The following is a 20001-nucleotide window of genomic DNA, read 5'->3' on the forward strand; positions in this document are numbered from 1 at the left end:
AAACAAACTTCGATCAGCACAATGGCAAAAATGGTTGTTGGATATGAGAGGGACTTGGTTGAACGGAAAAGTAAATCACACTTCACCCATCCGCGTGTCCGACAAGGCGTCCTCTCTTGTACCGTTCTCTGCAGGTGCCACTGCCTGGCTCAAACACACTGCTCCTGCCGCACCCAGAGGAATTGCTCCAACTACTCTTCAGGCCCAGCCCAGGTAAGCACTCCACCCACCTGCTTTGTGTCTCAGTTTCCAAGGTGTCAAAGAGGTTCAGGAAGGTCTGGCTGAACCTCTCATAGGACCCATCCCCCAATGAATAATAGAGAATGGTCCGGATTTTACAGCACCCATAGATTTGGCACAGTTTTTTTTTTTTTAACAACCTTGACTCAACATTGGGGCCTTGATCTGAGTCTGATCTGATCTGATCTGATCTGAGTTTAGTACTTCAGGGCAGCCAAATGGCTGGATAACATGAATCCATAGAGCCCGGGCTGTTGTCCGGGCTGTTTGATTTGAAGTAGGAACTGCCCATGCAAGCTTAAAGACCATGTCTGTCATGGCTAGTATGTCTTAATGTCTGTCCATAGGGCAACTTAGTGCCAGGAAAACAGCTAAAACGTGCATGAGCGCTTTGGGCATAATGGGGGTTTGAGGCACTTTACTTTGTGGTCTTGCCATGTGCCGCACACAGTGTGGGCAGGGCTGGATCCAGGTGTATACGGTCTCCTCTATCTGAGGCCAGTAAAGATGCCTGTTCAGCAGGGACAGCATCTTCTCCAACTTTGGATATCCTGCCTGTTGGTGGTAGGCTTCCCAAAATGATTGCTTGAACAGGGGTGATAATCTGTTGCAATGTCTCTAATGCAGGGATCTCCAACTCCAGTCCTTGTATGCTACTGTCCTGCAGCCTGTTAATGACCCAGTGATTTGAGTCAGGTGTTTTGCATCAGGGTAGAATCCAAAACCTGCAGGACAGTAGCTCACAAGGACCAGAGTTGGAGATTCCTGCTCTAATGTCTGTGAATCCTTCGCACATCCCCTCCTTGAGTTCTAACTGCTTCCAACGATTCAAAAGTCTCTTAACTGGTAAAGCCAGTGACCATCTCTCTGTAGCATTGGGGAGCATATCTTGTTGCAGATAGTGTTTCACCTGATAGCATATGTTCATCAGCTTGTGTTCTACCATCCCGGGTCCCACCCTCAACTGTCTGGCAGAGCCTGTGGAGGAGGTAGGGCATCTGTTCGGCATCTGACCCCTCTTCTGCTTGACCAGAGCCTGTGGGGACAGCATGAAGTCTAGAAAGAACATTTGTGTTAGTGTTGTGTGTTCTGAGGCGATATTTGATTGTACACTCAGTTTGACAACATCTGGATATGTAGATGTGGTCAGGATAGAACAGGATAGAAGCATGTTTGGTGTGCTGCAGAATGGGTATTGTAGGCAATTAATGAATACCACTGAACTTTAAAAAAAGTTTTTGATAACTTTTGATCCCACATGTCTCTAGTGTGTTCAGATCATTTCTGAGATCAGTACAATAAAATCTGTAGGAGTTCGTTAAAAAGCAATGCAAAGAAAAGGGCAAAAATTACCCCAAAATGCCTTTTTCAAAATGGCCAACTTCCTGTTCAAATTAGCCAATAGGTCTAAGAAGCTTTTTTGTAGGTACTGACCTCTATGGTCCTGACATGTTCTAACTATGTAATGAATTTCATCCATGTTGGTCAATGTAGTGGGTGGGGCTAAATAATATAAATATTGTACAGTCTATGATTGCAGCTTATGAAGTTTATTCCCATGTGACTGAGTTCAGGGGGAGACTGTCATCAGCCAAGCCAAGTTTAGTGGAGCTCAGAGGAACTATGTGTCAGATACAGCGACTTCCTGTTTCATGGCGTGGGAACAATTTTGAGCTTTGTATTGTGGCATCATGAAAGATTTTGGCATGTTATGAAGCACTTTCAAGTGTATGGGGTTAATTATTGAGGTGCAGAACATGACAGAATAATGTTGGAAGTGGGCCGGACTTTTGCTTTTGGAAGCGCTAACACTGATCTAAATCATTGTAAGTTAGATGGTGATGATATTTGAGCGATTTACATTGATTTATGATCTTACAGCATCATATCGTTCAGTGTGCCAACATGAACATGCCCTGCAGCAACACCTGGCTTCACTCCACGGGCTGGTTGTACATTTTAGAGTCCATTTTAAAATTCTTATGTTTGCTCGTAAAGTTTTAAATGGTCTTGCTCCATCTTATTTATCTGCACTTCTCCACTCCTTCCCAGTCAACTGAACAGCTGCTCCTGGTCGTCCCCAGTTCTAAACGAAAGCTCAGAGGAGACCAGGCTTTCTCTATCAGTGCACCTAAATTATGGAACAATATACCTTTGCCCATTCGCCAGGCTCCCTCACTGTCCTTTTTTAAAACCCATATTAAATCTCATTTTTACTCATTGGCCTTCGGTGCTCAGGCCTAATAAAACACGTAAATAACTAAATAAACATTAAAAATATATTTTACTTTACCCTAATGGACAAATTGACCATTTTTCCGGGTTTTATAATTATCCCTCCGAAATTAATTATCAGTAATTGTTAGTGGTGTGTTTTGTCTTCCAATTAGACAAATGTATGAATTATTAGATTATTAAACAACTAAGTGAATAATATCAAGTATAAATAAAGGAAGGAATACCTCTTTTTTAAATTTTAATACAGCTTTTTGGAAAAATGTGCAGTAAAAATTTGATTTTTGTAAAGATTTTAATATATTCATTTCAAAATTTCCAGAGCACTGTTTGAAATGACAACAACAGAGTTATTTTTTGTATTTTCGACATGGCTCTCAGATGAGTTAAATAACATTCTGTAATGTGATATTTTGAGACTGTTTAAGGGATTCTGCTGTTGCTGTTATCAAACTCAGAGTATATGAACAGATCATTTTTAATAAAAATGCCAGAATTGCCACAAAACAAATGCAAATGTAAGTGTCTAAAGCTGCGTTTCCACCAACAGGTGCAGGTTGGGTCGGAGCATATAGGGATGCATTTTTTTTTAATGTGACCACACATGAAAAGTGACCCGACCCGTCCTATCTGTTTTTTTTTGGCAACCTTCCATTTTGGTACCAATCTAACGATCCGGCCCAAAAGGGTGGAGCTTGACACACTGCAATCCATTGATTGGTTGAAAAAAAGTCACTTGAGTGACCTGGTATGAAACAAAACAGGAATGGCTCCTTGTTTAGAGCCACAGAGTTTCTTTTTGTTGATTAAATCTTTCTTTAAAAGAACAAACTGTTGGATGACCGCCATTTTCCTTTGTTTATGAGTTGTGCTTTGGTTCAACTTTAAGGAAGGTGCTGCGTTGGCGTTATGCTATTACGTAGGTGACGCATCTATCGCTGTCGGGCTGATACTCCACCTCTTAAGTAAAATTATGGCTGGCTGTGGAAACGCAATGAGTTCACAGTTTATAAATCTTGTCCGCACCTTAATCATCCCGACCTGCACCTGTTGGTGGAAACGAGGTTTAAGAGACAGGTTGACAGAGATGTTTTGTGTACTTGTTAGATTGTGTGTCTGAGTTCTTGTCACATTGAAAATGTAGCAAGATGGTTTAAAAATTATGAAAAATGTTAAAATGCATTGAATAGCTTTACTTTATGCTGAGTGTAACAGGTCACATGACCTGTTTAGCAAAAGACTTGACCTGTTACATTGTGGGTTAGATTCAACATGGATGCAGAGGAAGAACACACATCTCATTCAGCACAGTTCTGCATGTGATTCAAAAGGCGCACACGGTATTCATCCATTATTATTAATGTTTGACTGTATACAATATGTTTTTTGGACAATTTAACACTGCATTGTGTTAACAGGAATGTTTTTTATTTTGTAGTTGAAGAAAGGCAAGATAGTAAACTAAAACTTCAAAAACCATCAGTACAAAATGTGGCTATTATTTCTTTGGACATGTGCAGCTACAGCAAACCTTAGAATAACAGTGCTGTGGCCATTGTAGCCTGGTCATATGAGGCAGGACTGAGAAAGCAGCAGTAGTCCTTTTGCTCAGCAGCACTGTGTGCTGTCTTTCTGCAGGCCTGCTTGATCAACAGGTGTCAAATTATCACTGTGGTTCCCATGACTCAGTCAGTGTGCAACTGCAGATTTGGTCGACTGAGTGGGCGCTTCACAATATTGCTTCCCTCTACTGTGAACCCCCGACCTGCTCTCTGTACCCTTCCTTTAGACAATGACCCATTGTGTTTCTTTCACACTTTGCGCCAGACAGCTCTGTTCATCTCTCACTAAAGACATGAAACAATATTTGGAAAATTACTCACATCCCTTGCATGCCTTCATTATTTCCACAAAAATGCTGTCATATTTTTGTGTTTGCTTTTGAGCCTCACAGTTTATAAAGGTCTCTCTCTTAGCTCCCTAGAGACATTGTTCTAGTCAAAAAGGTTAAAAAGAGGAGCTCTACTTAGTTGCTGCAAACCTAAACTGGCAGCATTACATTTAAATGATAATTTCCACTCAGTCCGTCCAATATGCTGTGTCCATTGAGACACAGATGTTAAATGTTCACGGGTGTTTTTCATGAAACATACAGTGTCCATGAAAAGCATGCTTTGATGTCTTTATTTGTCATTTCTGATGGAAATCCTATCCGTTTGCATTTTGTGGATGTTTAAATTCATCCTTTGTGGGCTAATTCAGCTATGCATGCTTAGTCTTGGCTCTGGCAATTGTAACAGCTGGGGGCAGTCAGTAGGTATAAATCAAGCAGCCGGTCAGCTCTCTGTGTATGTGTACTCCACCCTGCTGCCCATGTAGCCCAGATTCAGTCAGAAGTGAAGAAAATGTTGGACTCTGGGTCATGACTTGGCCCAGAACTGGAAGGACTTCTTGGCAAAAAAAAAACCTATGATATTAACAAATTTGCTTTTCAGCTGTTTTGAATGTGCCTTCTTTGTGAGGCAGTCAGGGTGAATTGATGCATGTTGCAGAAAAGACTTTAAAATGGGTCATGTTGCCTGTTGCAGATTTGTTTTTGTTGTTTTGCATTGATTACAATTTTGCAAAGGCAAGCAGCAGAGTTAAAGAAAAGTTGTTTCTTAATGTGCTGCAAACTAATAGTTCTTCATAGATGCATGCAGTGTTTGAGGAACTGAACCAGTGCAAATCAATCAGGCAGTCTTTTGATTCAAAGGGAGCCAAACTGTGTTAAGTTAATTAAGTCTGATAGATGTATTTGCTTTCATAGCTGATTAAGGTGCTCAGCAGAACCCCTGAGTTTATACTTCATCAAAATACTTCCGAAATCTATCAAGAGCTCTGTTTTTTACACCCTTACCCTCTCATTAATTAAGTTGGCCCTGATCATTTTAGCTGATGATTGGAGTGTTGCCAACAGAACAGAGACAATAGGATACACATGATGGACTTTTAAGTTTTTTTCTATACCAAGAGTAGCTGGCCTTAAACCTAAACCTCAGAATTTTAAACACATGCTTCTAAACTATTCAAGACAGGCATTTTTTTTCACAGTAGGAGCAACAACTTCACAGTTTTGATCAGTAATTATTAATGGGCTCTTTTCAGATGTCAGCCAGAGTATCTGAAGCCTTTCCAGGATTACATGATAAGTGTGTTACGGTTCAATTGTCCATCTAAAGAAATAATGAATAGTTCCAGTCTGCAGTGAACTCATTTGGCACTTGAGTAATGAGGAGTGTTGATGAGGTATTCAGGCCTATTCTTCCTGAGCCAAATCTGGTGTCTGAGTCTCCATGGGGTTATTCTCAAAGCTTAACTGTTGGCCCTCAATTTGAGAGTCAAACAAATCTCGCCCAAACATTTCTCAGCCTTGATTGCTGTAATGACCACTCCAGATGTGAAACTGTGCTGTGTTTGAATACACAGGGAAAAAAGAAAAATGAAAAACATATAGATAAATAAACAGATCTGCATTCCTAAGACACAGACCATCACCATGCTCTTTGTTACTTTTGCTTTTGGACAGAGCTTCCTACTGCTCTGCCAGGTTCATGGATAAAATATGTTTTCAGTTAATAACTCAACTCATTGATTTTTCATGGTTAGAGCAAAAGAGGTTACAGAAGAAAAAGCACAAGTGAGCCTTTTTATGTTGATATTAATGTGAGGAAACATCCAATAAAAATAAAAAGGAATGATTTTTCCCTGGCTTCACCCTATAACATGACGTAAAGCTAGCTTTGAGCTTATTAAAGTGAATAACTTTCCAAATTTGGAGGAAATAAATTACATTCGTGTGGACTGTGAAATTAACTCCAGCCTTGATGTAATTTGTCACACCAGTAGACAATTTTCAATTTTAACTATCGAGTTTCCAGTGTTATCAAGTCAGTTTGCAATGATGCTTTAATCATTAGAGGACATTTTTTACAAACTGTAAACTTCCATAGTGTTTTGTAGCTGAAGAGCAATGTGTTGAAATCTCAAGGCAGAAAAATAAACCCAATAGTTTACATAAAAAAAATGCTGTAGTAGTTGGATCATTTTTGGCCATTGTCTTGCTCTAGTTTGTATCTAAATAAAGCCTCCTTCCTTAGTTGACATCCTGATCATGTTAATAACAGTTTTTATTCTTTCTCGCTCTCTCTTTTTTCCTGATTATATATTCGTTGTCTTAGAAAGGTAGCAGTGTGTGGCCATTATATATTAATTGCATGCACTGATTCATATTGAAGCAAATAATTTTTGATTTATCACTAGATAAAGCATGATTATGCCCCAAAGTGGCAGGGATAACTGGAGCAAACTTCAGCATATCTATAAATAAACACAAAGGGAAACGGTAGATGTGTTTTACTAAACAACTGGTGAAAAAAGCTGAAAAATAACCAATGAAGTTCATTAGTGCTCTTCTTAAACATACTGTGACCATAAACGTGGGCAAGTTTGTCTCTGAAAAGTTACTTAAGCCTTTTGGACATTTTTGATGAGGTCAGTGAGTGCTGATGCTGTGCTTGGAAAAATACACTCATAAACAGGAAGGATTATTTCCCAAAACTCTGGAGCACTTACATCTATGATAGCTTCTTGCATAATAGCAGGCATACATTTTTTTATTTTTTTGTTAGATCAAAGAATTTCACCATGAAAACTCTGCTCTCATGAAACCATTGATGGTTGAAGTGCCTATCATTATCACTTCAAAATGACTTTATAATAGCATTCTAGTCAGACTAAATAAGTTCATGCTGGGACTCGCTGGCTGCACAACAAATGCATCGTGTTACTGAAGAACTCCTCAGAGGGCCTGAATATAACAGTAAATGGAAAATGTGTTGTTGTAAAATAAAAATATACAAATGGGAATAGATTTAAATCAAATTCAGCAGCAGGAATTTCAGCAGCTGCAGTGTCAAATACTGTGGGATATCGTTGCAACACGGACAAGCTCTACTGAGCGGAGCCGGGTTCCAGTGGACTGGAAAATAGTATTTCTGTAGCAGAATGCCATTTGGCACAGTCTCCTCATTACCATCAAATATACCGCTAAAGATGAAAAGTTGCCAACCAGGCCCTCACACTGATTTCTAGGTGTTTGTCTGATAACATCCATCAGAAAACCACTGATTTTTGTCAATGTGTGAAACTTTACCAGAAATTTCTTTAGTGTCACTAAAAACTGAGACATTTTCACAGGAAGTGAAGTAGAAATTACTTATTATCTGACTGGAATGAAAAAAAAAACATTTAATTTTTGGGTGAATACTAAATTATTCTGATAATTCTGAAAAATAAGAGTTAAATATTGTACTAAGACAATGAGCTAGCCACAGAATAAAAACTAACTGATGCCAATAAGTTTGCTAAATATAGAAGTTATTTATCATTCACTACAGGCAGAAAAGTATCCTGATATGAATGTAAACACATAAAATCCTTCTGAGTGCCCACTGATTTATCCCACTGAATGTGCATTCCACATCTGCAAGCAGCTCGGAAGACAAATAATGGAAATCATATGACGGACGGGGCCTTGGGAATGAACAATGAAAACAGTACATGACTAGAAATTTAAGATAACTGCCATTCAAACCCTGCAAATAATATAACAATTTTCTGGAAAAGTGCAAATGCACGCATGTAGTTGTATCAGTTGTGCTTTTTACTTACACAAGTTAATGTTACTTGGTACATATGTGTTGGATTCATTGGTTAGTAGTGGTGGTGCAGCTGCTCAACACCATCAGACTCACAGTAACACACTGAGAAACAATTCCTACAGATGCCGCCCAGTCTCAACTGCAATCTCATGGAGTCCATAGCTGAATGCTACAGTTAAAGCAATCATAAATGGCATGCAGCCTACAGGATGGTTAACACACATAAGCAACCAGCCTTTGTTTTTAAATTATTCTATAACAAATACACAATTTGACTTAATATATATATTTTTATTTAAGTTTATTTTCACAAACACCAGCAAGATGTCATTCATAACCAAATTAAATCACAACTCCACTAAGCACTTGGACATAAATTAAAGCACCTGCACAGGTGGGAGTTCAGCAACGATTTTGCCAGATTCGAGGCTGGCTGCTTGTTCCATGGTTTTCTTATGGACCATCATGTACTTTGTTTTCATGTCCCTCAGCAGTGCTAGAGCTTCCTTACATTCCTCCTTGTTAATGCCTGTGCTGTGTAGAGCACTGCCTGTATGGAAAACAGCGTTACATGAAGGCTGTAATAGGTATTTCACTTGAAAATCATGATGTGAAGAAGACATGTGCAAACCTAAGGCAACCACTTTTATTGTTCTACTCTCTTTGATACCCTTGATCATCTCGTAAACCCTTTCAGCTGGCTGCTTTATGGGTCTCAAAGGTGGCATTTCCTTTATCTGTGCCCAGAAAAAATAAGAACGTAATAACATAGCGAGATTTATTAGAATTTGAAAGCAGTGATGTGAATTGGAACCCATTTTGTGCGGCAAAATATCAAACCTTTTTTTCTTTTTCTCTGTATGGTGTCTGGATGCTATCAAGTTTGGGTTTTGAGTCTCTGTAGACATTAAGATTCCTCAGTGTGTGCTCCAGCCTCCGAACAGCTGTTTGAATTTCTGTTGAAAGAAAAGAAAAGTAAACATTACTGTTTTCTGTGGGGTGACTGTATAGCCTGATTATTCTCCTGTAGCAGCTCATTAGTTTGCTCAACCTTAATTGTGGGCTGTGACACTGTTTAAAATGTAAACAAAAAAAGCAATGATCTGCAAATCTCATAAGCCAACTTTTTATTCACAATCGAACTCGTCAAGTTTTGGAATTTTAGATATTTTACTATTTTGTGAGAAATATTAGTTAATTTTAAATTTGATAGCAGCATCACCTTTTTTTTTTTTTTTTTTTTTTTTTGACGTTATGTAAACATCTTGGAACTAAGGACACCAGCTTTCGCATCCTATTTTTGTATGATATTGGACTCTTGTACTAAAGTAATCTTTAGTAAAAGTACAATATTTTATTTTTCTATGCCAGTCCAGTACCCAGACAGAAGACATGCTGTTGCAAAAGAAGCAATATGCTGTTTTGGGTTGTCTGGCTCACATGCAAGGCCTCCCCTGAAAGGAAATATGGGAGCACATATTGCTCTGAAACTTTCACACCGTTTATTCATTTCAGCGCTGGTGTTGCATTTCCAGACATGCAACTTGCCAGTTCAACAGGAACTAATGTATCCCCGTATAATCAGAGATGCAGGTTCATGGCATCCATGATCTCCAAAAAGACTTTCTCCGTAATGTGTTGACAGATTTTTATGGATTGATGAACCTCTGCCCAACTCTGAGAGACCCTGTATCTTAAGCTGCTTAGGTGCTCTTTTTAAACCTACCGTTATGCTACTGACCTGTTGCCAGTTAGTTGAGACATGTTCATAAGGAGTATCACTCACTTTTCTAGCCATTTGTTGCCTACAGTCCAACACTTTTTGAAATGTGTTGCTGCTATCAAATGATCAAATTTGAGGTGAACTTATTTGTTCATTACAATAGTACAATATCTCACTTTCATCATTTGATGTTGTTTTTATGTTGTAATGTGATTAAAATATTATTTAATGAGATTTTAGAATAATCAGATTCTGCTTTTAGGTATGTTTTACACAGCATCGTAGCATTTTGAGAACTGGGTTTGTAAAATAAAAAAAAACTGCTGCAGGGAAAGTTAAATTTGCTCCTCACCTACTGGTTTTAACATGCCAGAATTGGCCTTGGCATCCATCACCATGTCGAAGTATGTGTATTGTTCAGGGCTGGCTCTGGTTTTTTGGTTGTTTCCTAATGTTTTTTTCTCTTCAGGTGGAAGACAAAATTCTAACTCCTCATCTTCTGCCTATACAACAAACACAGAAAACTACTCACTGAAGAGGGGATGTTATTTTAAATGTTAAGACAGAGAGCAGGAGTAAACACTTTTTATTTCTAACTTTTTATTTCTCAACCTAGAAGAACTTTGGCTCTTCAAAAGAGGACATGTACATACCTGAGTCATGAAGAAGTGTTTTGTATTTTCCTTGACCGTGCTCCTTTTCTTGCCCTGAGATCCTGTAGTTCTCTTGACAGATGTTTCACATTTGTCTGCCCGAGTTTGTGTGGGACAAGCTGCATTTAGTAATAATGGCCTCTTTGACACCTTTGGAGTGGTTTCTTCCACCTGCAACACAGGAAACATCAAAATAAAAACTGAATCACTGATGAAAATGGAGGCTGCAGTAGCTCTGACAGGCACAGTTTCCCCCCTTTGTGTCCAGTAGAACTTCACTTTTCCACTCTGTATTAACAAAAACTACCTCCTGTGGTTATATTGTGTTCATTTACTAAAATGTTCAAATATTACTGATGCACAGCACAGTCTACCTTCCATTTTGAATCTGTGAAGACCTTCACTGGAAGCTTCAGACCCTCTTGCTCCTTTTTCTGCTTTATTTTTATTCCTAGTCTCTCCTGGAGGTAAAATGTCAGCAAGGGATAGTTTCCTGTGTTGAAACAAAAACACAAAGATTGTTTTTTAAAATCTTAAGACACTTTTTAAGAACTTCTTTTAAGAAAATGATATTACCTCTCCTCTGTGTGGTCAGGGGATTGGAGTGAATATCTAATTCATGAAGCATTGGGAAAAATGAGGCGGCGATCACAGCTTCTTCTGTGGCAATCTGATAACAGACAACTGATGAGAAATATTAGCTCATTTCTAAAAATAGAAATTTAATCGGTGGTGTATTACATAAAATAACAGCACACCTTGTTATTAGCTAGACTGAGGAACTGAAGCTCTGGTAGTGGCACATTGGATCCTTTACGGTCCTCCTCCAAGCTGTCTGTGTGAAAGGTCTTAATTATCTTCAAATGTTCATTCATTTTAGGATTGGATTCAGTAGCTAAATTAGGGAGCAAAAGATGACTTAAATCAATATATACCATATATATAATATATACCACTGGTAAGTTATTTAAAATCATGTGTTATGATTGTTTACCTTTCTTTTCAGCTTGCTCTTCAGACTTTGAACAGTCCATCACTTCCATGTTTGGTATGTTAGAAATCTGGTTCCCTTGTAGGTTTAGGTATTTAAGCCTATAATAAGACACCATACAGACACTATAATAAATATTTTTGTAACATATAACTGCATTAGGTAAAGTACAGTAAACCACATAATGACCTCTTCAGGTTTGTAAGACTGTAGAAGACTTCAGAGGACAGTTTGTTATCGTCAAGCATCAGAATTTCAAGAGCTTCAAATCGCTTGTCTTCCTCTGCAGCTGGCCTGCAGGAAAAAGGAGAATAAGAACTGTACAGTTCACTAACATCTGAGATCCATGCACACAGACTATTATTCAAGAGTAAGTACATTCCTACAATACAGTTACAAATATATTCTACAGGCGTCCTGCTGTACAAGCAGGTGTATTGAATGTGGTTACATTTACCAGAATCAGGAGTGGAGATTTTGGAAAACTTGTGCGCCATCTTGTGGTCAATTTGAAAATTAAAGTTTGTGGAATTTCTCAAAAATGACCTGTTTGTACAAGTTATTATGTGACACACTGCCACTGTGCTGATAGAGACGATGACACACAGCAAAACCACAACATGAAGCTCTTTGTTCATAGATTCAACATTTCTTACATTTGAAGCAAAATGCTAAGATAAGATAAAGATTCTCCATTACTTAAGATTTGTGAAAATTAAAGTACATACAGCTGAGTGGGGTCATGGTTTGGAGAACCCAGATTAGGAGGAAGATGATGAAGCTGATTTCCACTCAGATGAAGAACTTTAAGATGCAGAAGCCGGCCGAGGGAGACGATAGCATCAGCTGACAAATTGTTGTAGGACAAATCTAAAACCTTAAGGGTTCAAATTTATTAATCAGATGAACATAACTATATTTAAAAGAAAAAAAAAGAAATTATCACTCTGTTGCCACCTTCTGGTGTTTTGTATCATTATTATTATTATTAAAGATTTGACTGTTCTGTCTGTCAGTGTTTGCTGTGTTCAGATACCTCAAGAACAGGGAAATCAGCAGCATCGAAGATCATGTTGCAAATTCCATTTAAAGACAGATTGAGTTCTCTCAGAGATGCAAAACAGCTGAAACACCCTGTAGAAAATCAAGGACCATTTCAGATGCAAATTCCCCTCCATAAAAGCACAAAATTAGGCCAAAGATTAATCTATAAAAGAATGAATCACCTAAAGAGAGGGAGTTAATGGATGCATCGATGTAAGCTACATTTTCAAACAGCTTGAAATCATCTGGCTTCACCTGCATACAGGAAGGAAAAAGTCTTAAGCTGTATTCACTCCCAAACCACCAAATAAAGTTGAGGAAAACGTGGAAATTCTTACAGAATTTAGTTTCTGCTCACTGACATAGACAGAGCAGAGCTGAGATGGTTCATCAACACAGTGCAACTGGAGCTATAAAAGAAAATTAAAAAGTGTTAGCGAATGATTTAACTGTCTTTTGTAACATTCTGATTCATGTATAATTTCACTTATTACCAAGAAGAGCCCATTTAATGTGACACCACCAGGAGGATCCACCTTCTGGTTTTCACATTTCCTACATGGCTCCTTTAATTTTTCTACAGTCCTGTAAGTCGCTGTCGCTTCCTTTCTGTGTGCCACAAGCCAACAACCAGCATCTATAAAAATAAAAACTGGCATGTGAGCAGATGTTGTTAGCAGATTAAAAAATGGGAACTTTTAAGGATTATACTAATTATTCTCTTACATAGAGAAAAATGGTCATTATCAGAAGAGTTGGGGCTGATTTTCAGAGTGATTTATCTGTCCAATTGACAAAGCAAAGAGATTTTATTCGGCTTTTTTTTTTAATTGGAACATTAAGAAGTAGACATATCTAAAGAGCTGATTAGATACAGTCTACATTATATAATATAGTACTGTAATTACATTTTAAAAGTGTGATATTATTGTACAAAACAATATCATGACATTTTGATTATTTTTTTAAACCATAGGAATAAAGATCTAAATAGACAAACGTTGTTTAAAAGGGTAAAGGTAAGGGTGTGTGTGTGTGTAAAGCTTAGTGAATTGTAATCAATGGTTGGTACTGCATAATTGCATGCATTACACAAAGTAAAAAAAAGAAATAAATACTTTTAGTCATGCAACTTTTGGTGTGTATGTATGAATACATACCATTATAAGCAGTAATCCCACAACAATTCCTATAGTTTTCAGTATTTTTTCGGGTGTTGTTTTTCTGCCTGTCGATTTAATATAACCACAACAACGACAAGAAGTCGCTTCCAAACTGCTACTTAGTTTTTTTTTATTATTATTTTTGCAATTAGTATTTTACTTACATTCTTTCTTTCGAAGCTGTAATGTCCCAGCTGGGAAATATTTAACAGGATTGTTCTGTCCAAATGCTGAAGTCGTCATCTTCCCAACCCATTAATTATCACACAATTCTTCATGCAAATAATCACATTTTAAACGTTGTTGAAAATTCTCATTTTTAAGCTTCGCAAATTAAACAGGTACGACTGCTACTTGATCCTGAGCGTAGCTGCTCTGTAGCCTAGCAACAGCAGCAACAGCAGAACGCTTCTCCTCTTGTCCAGCAGAGGGCGACAAATGCTTTTCTGTAGAGACGGCAGCCGGAAGAGACCTCTGAGCTGGTCAAAGAGTCATTGTGGTGGCAAGACAGTAGTCCCGCCCAAGGTAAAGATTTCATTCGTGTATAGTTACAATTACGTAGCGGTAATTATAGATAAAATTTGGTATGGGACTATAAATCAACATCGTAAAGAGAGGGCTGGCTAGCCAGCCAGCTTCAGCTTAGTCTGATCATATTACACAGCCGTGAGGCGTCACTGTTTTGGCTGTTAGTTTTTTGTCATTCCTGCACCCTCGCCTGTTATGTCGTCATTGTATTCGCGCAATAAAATTAGAAAAATACTGAAATCTTCACACTGTCGCAGCTTTTTAAGTCCGACGTCCAGTTCAGTCGAGAACGAACTCAATGTCTCTTTCAAGAAGCGTCGAAGCGACCGCGGAAAAGAATAGGAACATTTTTCTTGTGTCGACGTAGTCTTCGTTTCTGATGAACCTGCAGCATCGGTGTCGTGAACATCAGAGGTCCCTGGTTTCGCCTCCAAATAGACGTTACAATGCAGAGATCAAATAGACGCTCAGGTCAAGAGTAACAAGTGAAGGTAAGGCCAGTGTTATGCTCGCAGAATATACGTTAGACGCTGTTCACTTTCATCTGTGGCTGGTTGGAGCTGCTGGAGTGTGAACTCCCTGTAAGTCTGAGCTTTAAAGGTTGTTGCAACAGGATTATAAAACAAAGTAAGGCTGGTCATAAATGGGGGATATTTCTGTTTCAGGAATTCTGAGCCACCATGGGGAACAGACCATCAAAAAGCAGTGGTGGTGAGGAACCTGGGAAAACAACTTTGTTTGAAAGAGAGCCAAGTGGGATAACCTACAGGATTCCTGCTCTCCTTTACCTGAGACACAGTCACACTTTTATTGCCTTTGCTGAGAAACGTTCCTCATCTTCTGACCATGATGCCAAAATTCTTGTTATGAGAAGAGGATTGCTGAAAGATGATGGATCTGTTCAGGTTATCAGTCCTGCTCTGTATCACCAATCGGCCTTTGTTTTAATTCTAACACTCCTTAACATTACATGCTCTTTTTAAATGTTATCTTTTTCCTGTTTCTTCAGTGGTCATCCAGTCAGGAGCTTTCGACTGCATGCCTGCCAAACCACCGCACCATGAACCCCTGCCCAGTGTATGAAAAAAACAGTAAAACACTGTTTCTGTTTTTCATTTGTGTTTGGGGGAACACCACTGAGAGGAAGCAGATTATCACAGGTAAGAACAAGACACGTCTTTGCTGTGTAAGAAGCAGTGATGATGGGCAGACTTGGAGTCAAACAACAGACTTAACAGACTGCGTGATTGGAGAAGCTGTCCTCAAGTGGGCCACATTTGGTGTGGGTCCAGGCCACGGTGTTCAGCTGGAAAATGGCAGATTGATCATACCTGCGTATGCCTATTATGTCCCTTTCAGATGCTGTTGCTTCCCCATTCCTTTTACAGTCTACCCACGTGCACTGTCAGTTTACAGTGAGGACTTTGGACAGACATGGCATATAGGTAAGATGCTTCAAAAGAAGTCATGTGAATGTGAAATGGCAGAAATTATAGATCACGAGGGCAGGAGTCATCTTTACTGCAATGCTCGTCACACTGGGGGCCACAGATGTGAGGCTCTGAGTGAAAACAGTGGATTCTATTTTGACAAGCCCCACATGGCTTCAGAGCTAGTCGAACAGCCTTCTGGCTGTCAGGGCAGCGTCATTGGCTTCCCTGCACCTGAATTTGTCCCCAATGACGACGCTGAAAGCAAAGCCTGTGGCACATCCCTTTTGTCGCCAGACACACAAACCTGGCTCCTCTTCATGCATCCAACCAACAAGTCCAGTCGAAGAGACATGGGTGTGTATTTGAACCGATCCCCCTTGCACTCATCCGGTTGGGACAGGCCCAGGATCATTCACAGTGGACCTAGTGGCTATTCAGACCTGGCTTACAATGTGGACAAGGATCAGTTTTCCGGCCTAATGGAGTGCGGGAGAGACTGCGAACTAGAGCAGATTGCATTTGTGTCGTTTTCTCTTAATGATGTCATGCAGACAGGCAGTAAGAAAGACAAAAAAATGTGTTGAATTGTGGTTGTTTTATTTCTGTGTTAACAAAGTTCTATTAATGTTATCCTGCACCCTATTAAAAGAACAAAAAACAAAACAAAACTGAACAGAGCCACTTAATATGATGTGCAGTAACATTTGTCCATGTTTACTGTTGTTCAACATTCTGGAGATAATAATGCATGAGTCGTGTGCTTTCTTGTCTCCTTGTTTACAAAAGTAATTAGTCAATATTATTAATATGCAAGTGGCAATATTAGAAAGGAAACAATTTTTAATAGATGAGGTGGTTGATTTCTAGCATGCCGTGCTGGACTATTTTTAAATCCAACTTTGTGTGTAGCATGTTTGATGAGCACTTCACATCCACTTTTGCATCTTATTTAACAGTTTTCTCTGAACAGTGAAGAGAATAAGCCTACCTCTTTTTATTTTCTTGTAATGTTCATTGCAGTCTTTACATTTAATATGCTCCAAGTCACCTATGCCTTTTACACTATCATCTATACCTAGGCAGTGCAGCAGTCTGTCAGTGCACAATCTGCAGGTTGCAGTGGATGCCATAAAGCTGTCAATAAAACAGGAGAGGAAGCATGAGCGTTTACCTCTAACACTGAGTTTGTCAATAAAAAGACCAACTGATTGGATCCACATCCATGTATGTGAGGAAAAGGATTTTAAATTCTATTCTGGATTATACAGGGAGTTGGTGATGAGAAGCTTAAATGTGATCCATAATATCTCTTTTGTTATTTTTGTCTGAACTCACAGCAGCATTTTACAACAACTGGATGCTTTGCAGACAGTTCATAAGGGATTTCATAATAAAGAATCATTATAGTCTAGCCTGCAAATAACAAATGCATCAAGCAGATCATTTGTTTTTGAGGTGTTTGTGGCCAAACATAATAATTTCACTTGTGTTTGAGTTCAGAAGTGGAAAATGATGTGTCATCCAGGCCCTGTTGTCTTTTCAGATGTGCTTGTAGTTTAACTAACTCAAGCTGTTTTCACACATGCACTGCAGTCCTGAAAAGTTCTACAAATTTTCTGGAGGGGCAACTGGTCATAAAGCAAATATCTGCAGCATTCACTTGTAACCACCCAGAGCCTTAGTAAAATATCTGGAGGATCAGCAAGTGAGAAAGTTGTGTGAACATAGTAGAATATTTTCAGGAGCATTTATTGTAAGTGAGCAAGGGTGTGTGCTGGTAAGAGTTGCTGTGTCATTCTATTTTCTGCCGACCTGCAAGATGCTTTCCATTCATTTCTTAATATTGTAGAAATGTTCAGATACATGTTGTACATATATACATAGATTACAGCACAGAAAAGGTGATTAAGGAGATTCATTCTCCATTCTGAAAGTCACAAAAATCACAGCAATTTTTTACATCACACTTTACATCCTGCTTCATGGATGCTCGTCAGGCTGTGAAAACGCATCCCCTGTCAAGAAGTACAAGTGTGAACAGCAACTGCAGAAAAATTCTGCAACAAATTGCCTGCACATTCTCCTGGAAATGATCTGTGATAATATCTTGAGTGATTTCATTTGGCTTCATTGATGTAGATATAATTGGGTATCATCTGCAAAGTCATGAAATCTGTACAGCATTGGTTAAAAAGACTACTTGAAGGAGCATGTATAGGGTAGAATGTTTTCAGCATAGAGTGTTGAACAAGCAGATATGACTTAATTCAACTTAGTGTGGTTTATTTATGAAGATACTGATTCTGACATATGAAGAGTAACAAATATCTGTTACTGATGTACTGGCTAATATTTTTTCTTTGGTATGTACATTTACTGTATTTCTACACTATGCTGATAAAGGAAAACAGCTATTATTTCAACTTCCATGTACATTGCTGACTACACACAATTGTTTGCATTGCTGGGATGTGTAGCAGGCTTGTGTATAGTAGTGAAAGAAAAGGTCAACATTGACTCTGATCTGATAACATACACACTGATATCTATAATAAATTATCTACTTATAATATCAGCTAGCTAATCTGTTTTTAGACTCTACTGTACACTGATTTATACAATATTTCTCAAAGCTCAAATTCACATGATTTTGTTTTTTCCTTGCTAATTCCCATTTAGTATGATTTTATGGATGGGCTTTTTCCCCTCCAAGCTTTCCTAAATATGTGTACGGTTGTCACCAGATACAGTAAGTGTGCTATGGTGGAATGAAAACTTAAGACAACAGATGAACTCTTACTGTTAGTAAAGCCAGTAAGAATTTGCACATACAAAATATTATGCTGAGTGACTTTAACTTCCCTTTTTGCCTTTTTGTTGTGAGGCAAAATGCCTTAAGATGGTTCTACACTAGTTTCATTGTGTTTCTGTGGACTGTTGTGAAAAGTGACAAAACCTGCACGAAACATGTATTTTAGTAAAATAAATAAAAGCAACCTGTGATCTTCTGACTCATCCTTTTTTCATGTTTCTCCATTTTTTTTCTTTTTGTTCTGATTACATAGTGAGGTAATTATGGTAATGATTGCTTTGAACAAGTGTCAAGTAAAACAATAATCTGTCGAATAAGACTAAGACATATAACAGCCAGCTGGGCACGGATGTGCTTATTAAAAGCAGCTTTGAAAACACCTCAGCTACAAAGTAAATGTTTCATTCCTCCAACAGCCAACAGGAGCTTAGAGCTGTGGTGTGTGGAAATATTGTTACAAAGCAGCCTGTGGGGAGTTGAATGTGATTCAGCAGATGTGCAGACAATGAGGACAAATTAAAGGCAAGCAGGAGCATTTTAGTGAATGGATGTAAAGTGTTTGCTTTTTTTTTTTTTGTTTGTTTTTTCCCCTGCACCATGACCTCTATTCCACCTATAAGTCTCTGAATAAATTAAATCGTAACTACAAAAAGTATAGTCATAATATATAACCTGTTAATAAGATTTAATTGCTGGTACTATCAACAGTGAAGAGACAATATCACCAATCTGCTGAAGAATCAACCATCCATATAAATGACCAGACGCAACATGAGTTTGTATCCTGCAAAAACATTGATGTTTAAAAATAGGTCATGATACAGTATGCCTAAGCCTTCTTTAATGAAGGCTGTATTATCCTCTAAAGCTGCAGGCCTCTGTTCTTGTAAAAATGTTTCAGGCACAGAAAGAAATCGTTCATTATTAGACTATTTTCAGCTGTGGGTTGATGTGCACTTGATGCTGTAGCATCAGTTAATAGGAGAATAATGTACCAGCTTCTTAAGAGTACATCTTTTATCATACTTATTTGATGTGCAGTGCATGAAGTGGTCAGCTCATACAGACATGGATGGTCTTGCACAACTTCATCAAGTTGCAAACACATTTCTGAATAAACATCTGGGCTGTCAGGGTCACAGCAGCAGCTACAGTCTGCTTGGGATTTCATTACCTGGTCTGATCCCTAATATAATTGCTTACTGGGTAGAAAAACAACATTTAGGCATATATGAAGTCTGGTTTTATTAGATATGGGAGCTTGTAGATCTCAGATGCTCTTATCAGCTGCTTGTCTGCTTCCTCGTTCTGTTTTTCATCACCTACAAATTGCTTCCTCATGAAAAAGATGAATCATGTTGCAAAAGCTGTTTCTCTTTGACATTGTTGGGCGGTGAGGCAGTCAACATTTTTCAGCACATATGCTTCATCTGTCACTCTGATGACACTTGGGAGTCCGGCAACAGAAAGGCTGCAA

At 38.5% G+C, this 20001-nt stretch overlaps 2 protein-coding genes across 4 annotated transcripts; one reads left to right on the top strand and one right to left on the bottom strand.

The window, feature by feature from the left end:
* Positions 1-8500: 8500 nt before the first annotated feature.
* xrra1 (X-ray radiation resistance associated 1) lies at positions 8501-14329 on the bottom strand. Of its 2 annotated transcripts, none has more exons than XM_042008508.1 (16): positions 13916-14329; positions 13083-13225; positions 12927-12998; positions 12771-12843; positions 12581-12678; positions 12273-12421; positions 11734-11838; positions 11548-11645; positions 11312-11388; positions 11130-11223; positions 10928-11046; positions 10554-10724; positions 10253-10403; positions 9018-9133; positions 8809-8914; positions 8501-8727 (listed from the first exon to the last, which is right to left on the bottom strand). In XM_042008508.1, the coding sequence occupies exons 1-16, from the start codon at positions 13992-13994 to the stop codon at positions 8555-8557; spliced, it is 1824 nt and encodes a 607-aa protein (XP_041864442.1). In that variant the 5' UTR covers positions 13995-14329; the 3' UTR covers positions 8501-8554. The 2 variants fall into 2 exon arrangements, with proteins under 2 accessions (XP_041864442.1, XP_041864440.1); XM_042008506.1 differs by having other exon boundaries at positions 11312-11448; positions 13916-14328.
* LOC121654389 (sialidase-3-like) lies at positions 14280-18198 on the top strand. Of its 2 annotated transcripts, none has more exons than XM_042008509.1 (3): positions 14280-14860; positions 14945-15184; positions 15289-18198. In XM_042008509.1, the coding sequence occupies exons 2-3, from the start codon at positions 14960-14962 to the stop codon at positions 16294-16296; spliced, it is 1233 nt and encodes a 410-aa protein (XP_041864443.1). In that variant the 5' UTR covers positions 14280-14860; positions 14945-14959; the 3' UTR covers positions 16297-18198. The 2 variants fall into 2 exon arrangements, with proteins under 2 accessions (XP_041864443.1, XP_041864444.1); XM_042008510.1 differs by having other exon boundaries at positions 14281-14770.
* Positions 18199-20001: the final 1803 nt, after the last annotated feature.

Source organism: Melanotaenia boesemani, chromosome 15 (genome assembly GCF_017639745.1).
Source record: "Melanotaenia boesemani isolate fMelBoe1 chromosome 15, fMelBoe1.pri, whole genome shotgun sequence".
NCBI classification, from domain to species: Eukaryota; Metazoa; Chordata; class Actinopteri; order Atheriniformes; family Melanotaeniidae; genus Melanotaenia; species Melanotaenia boesemani.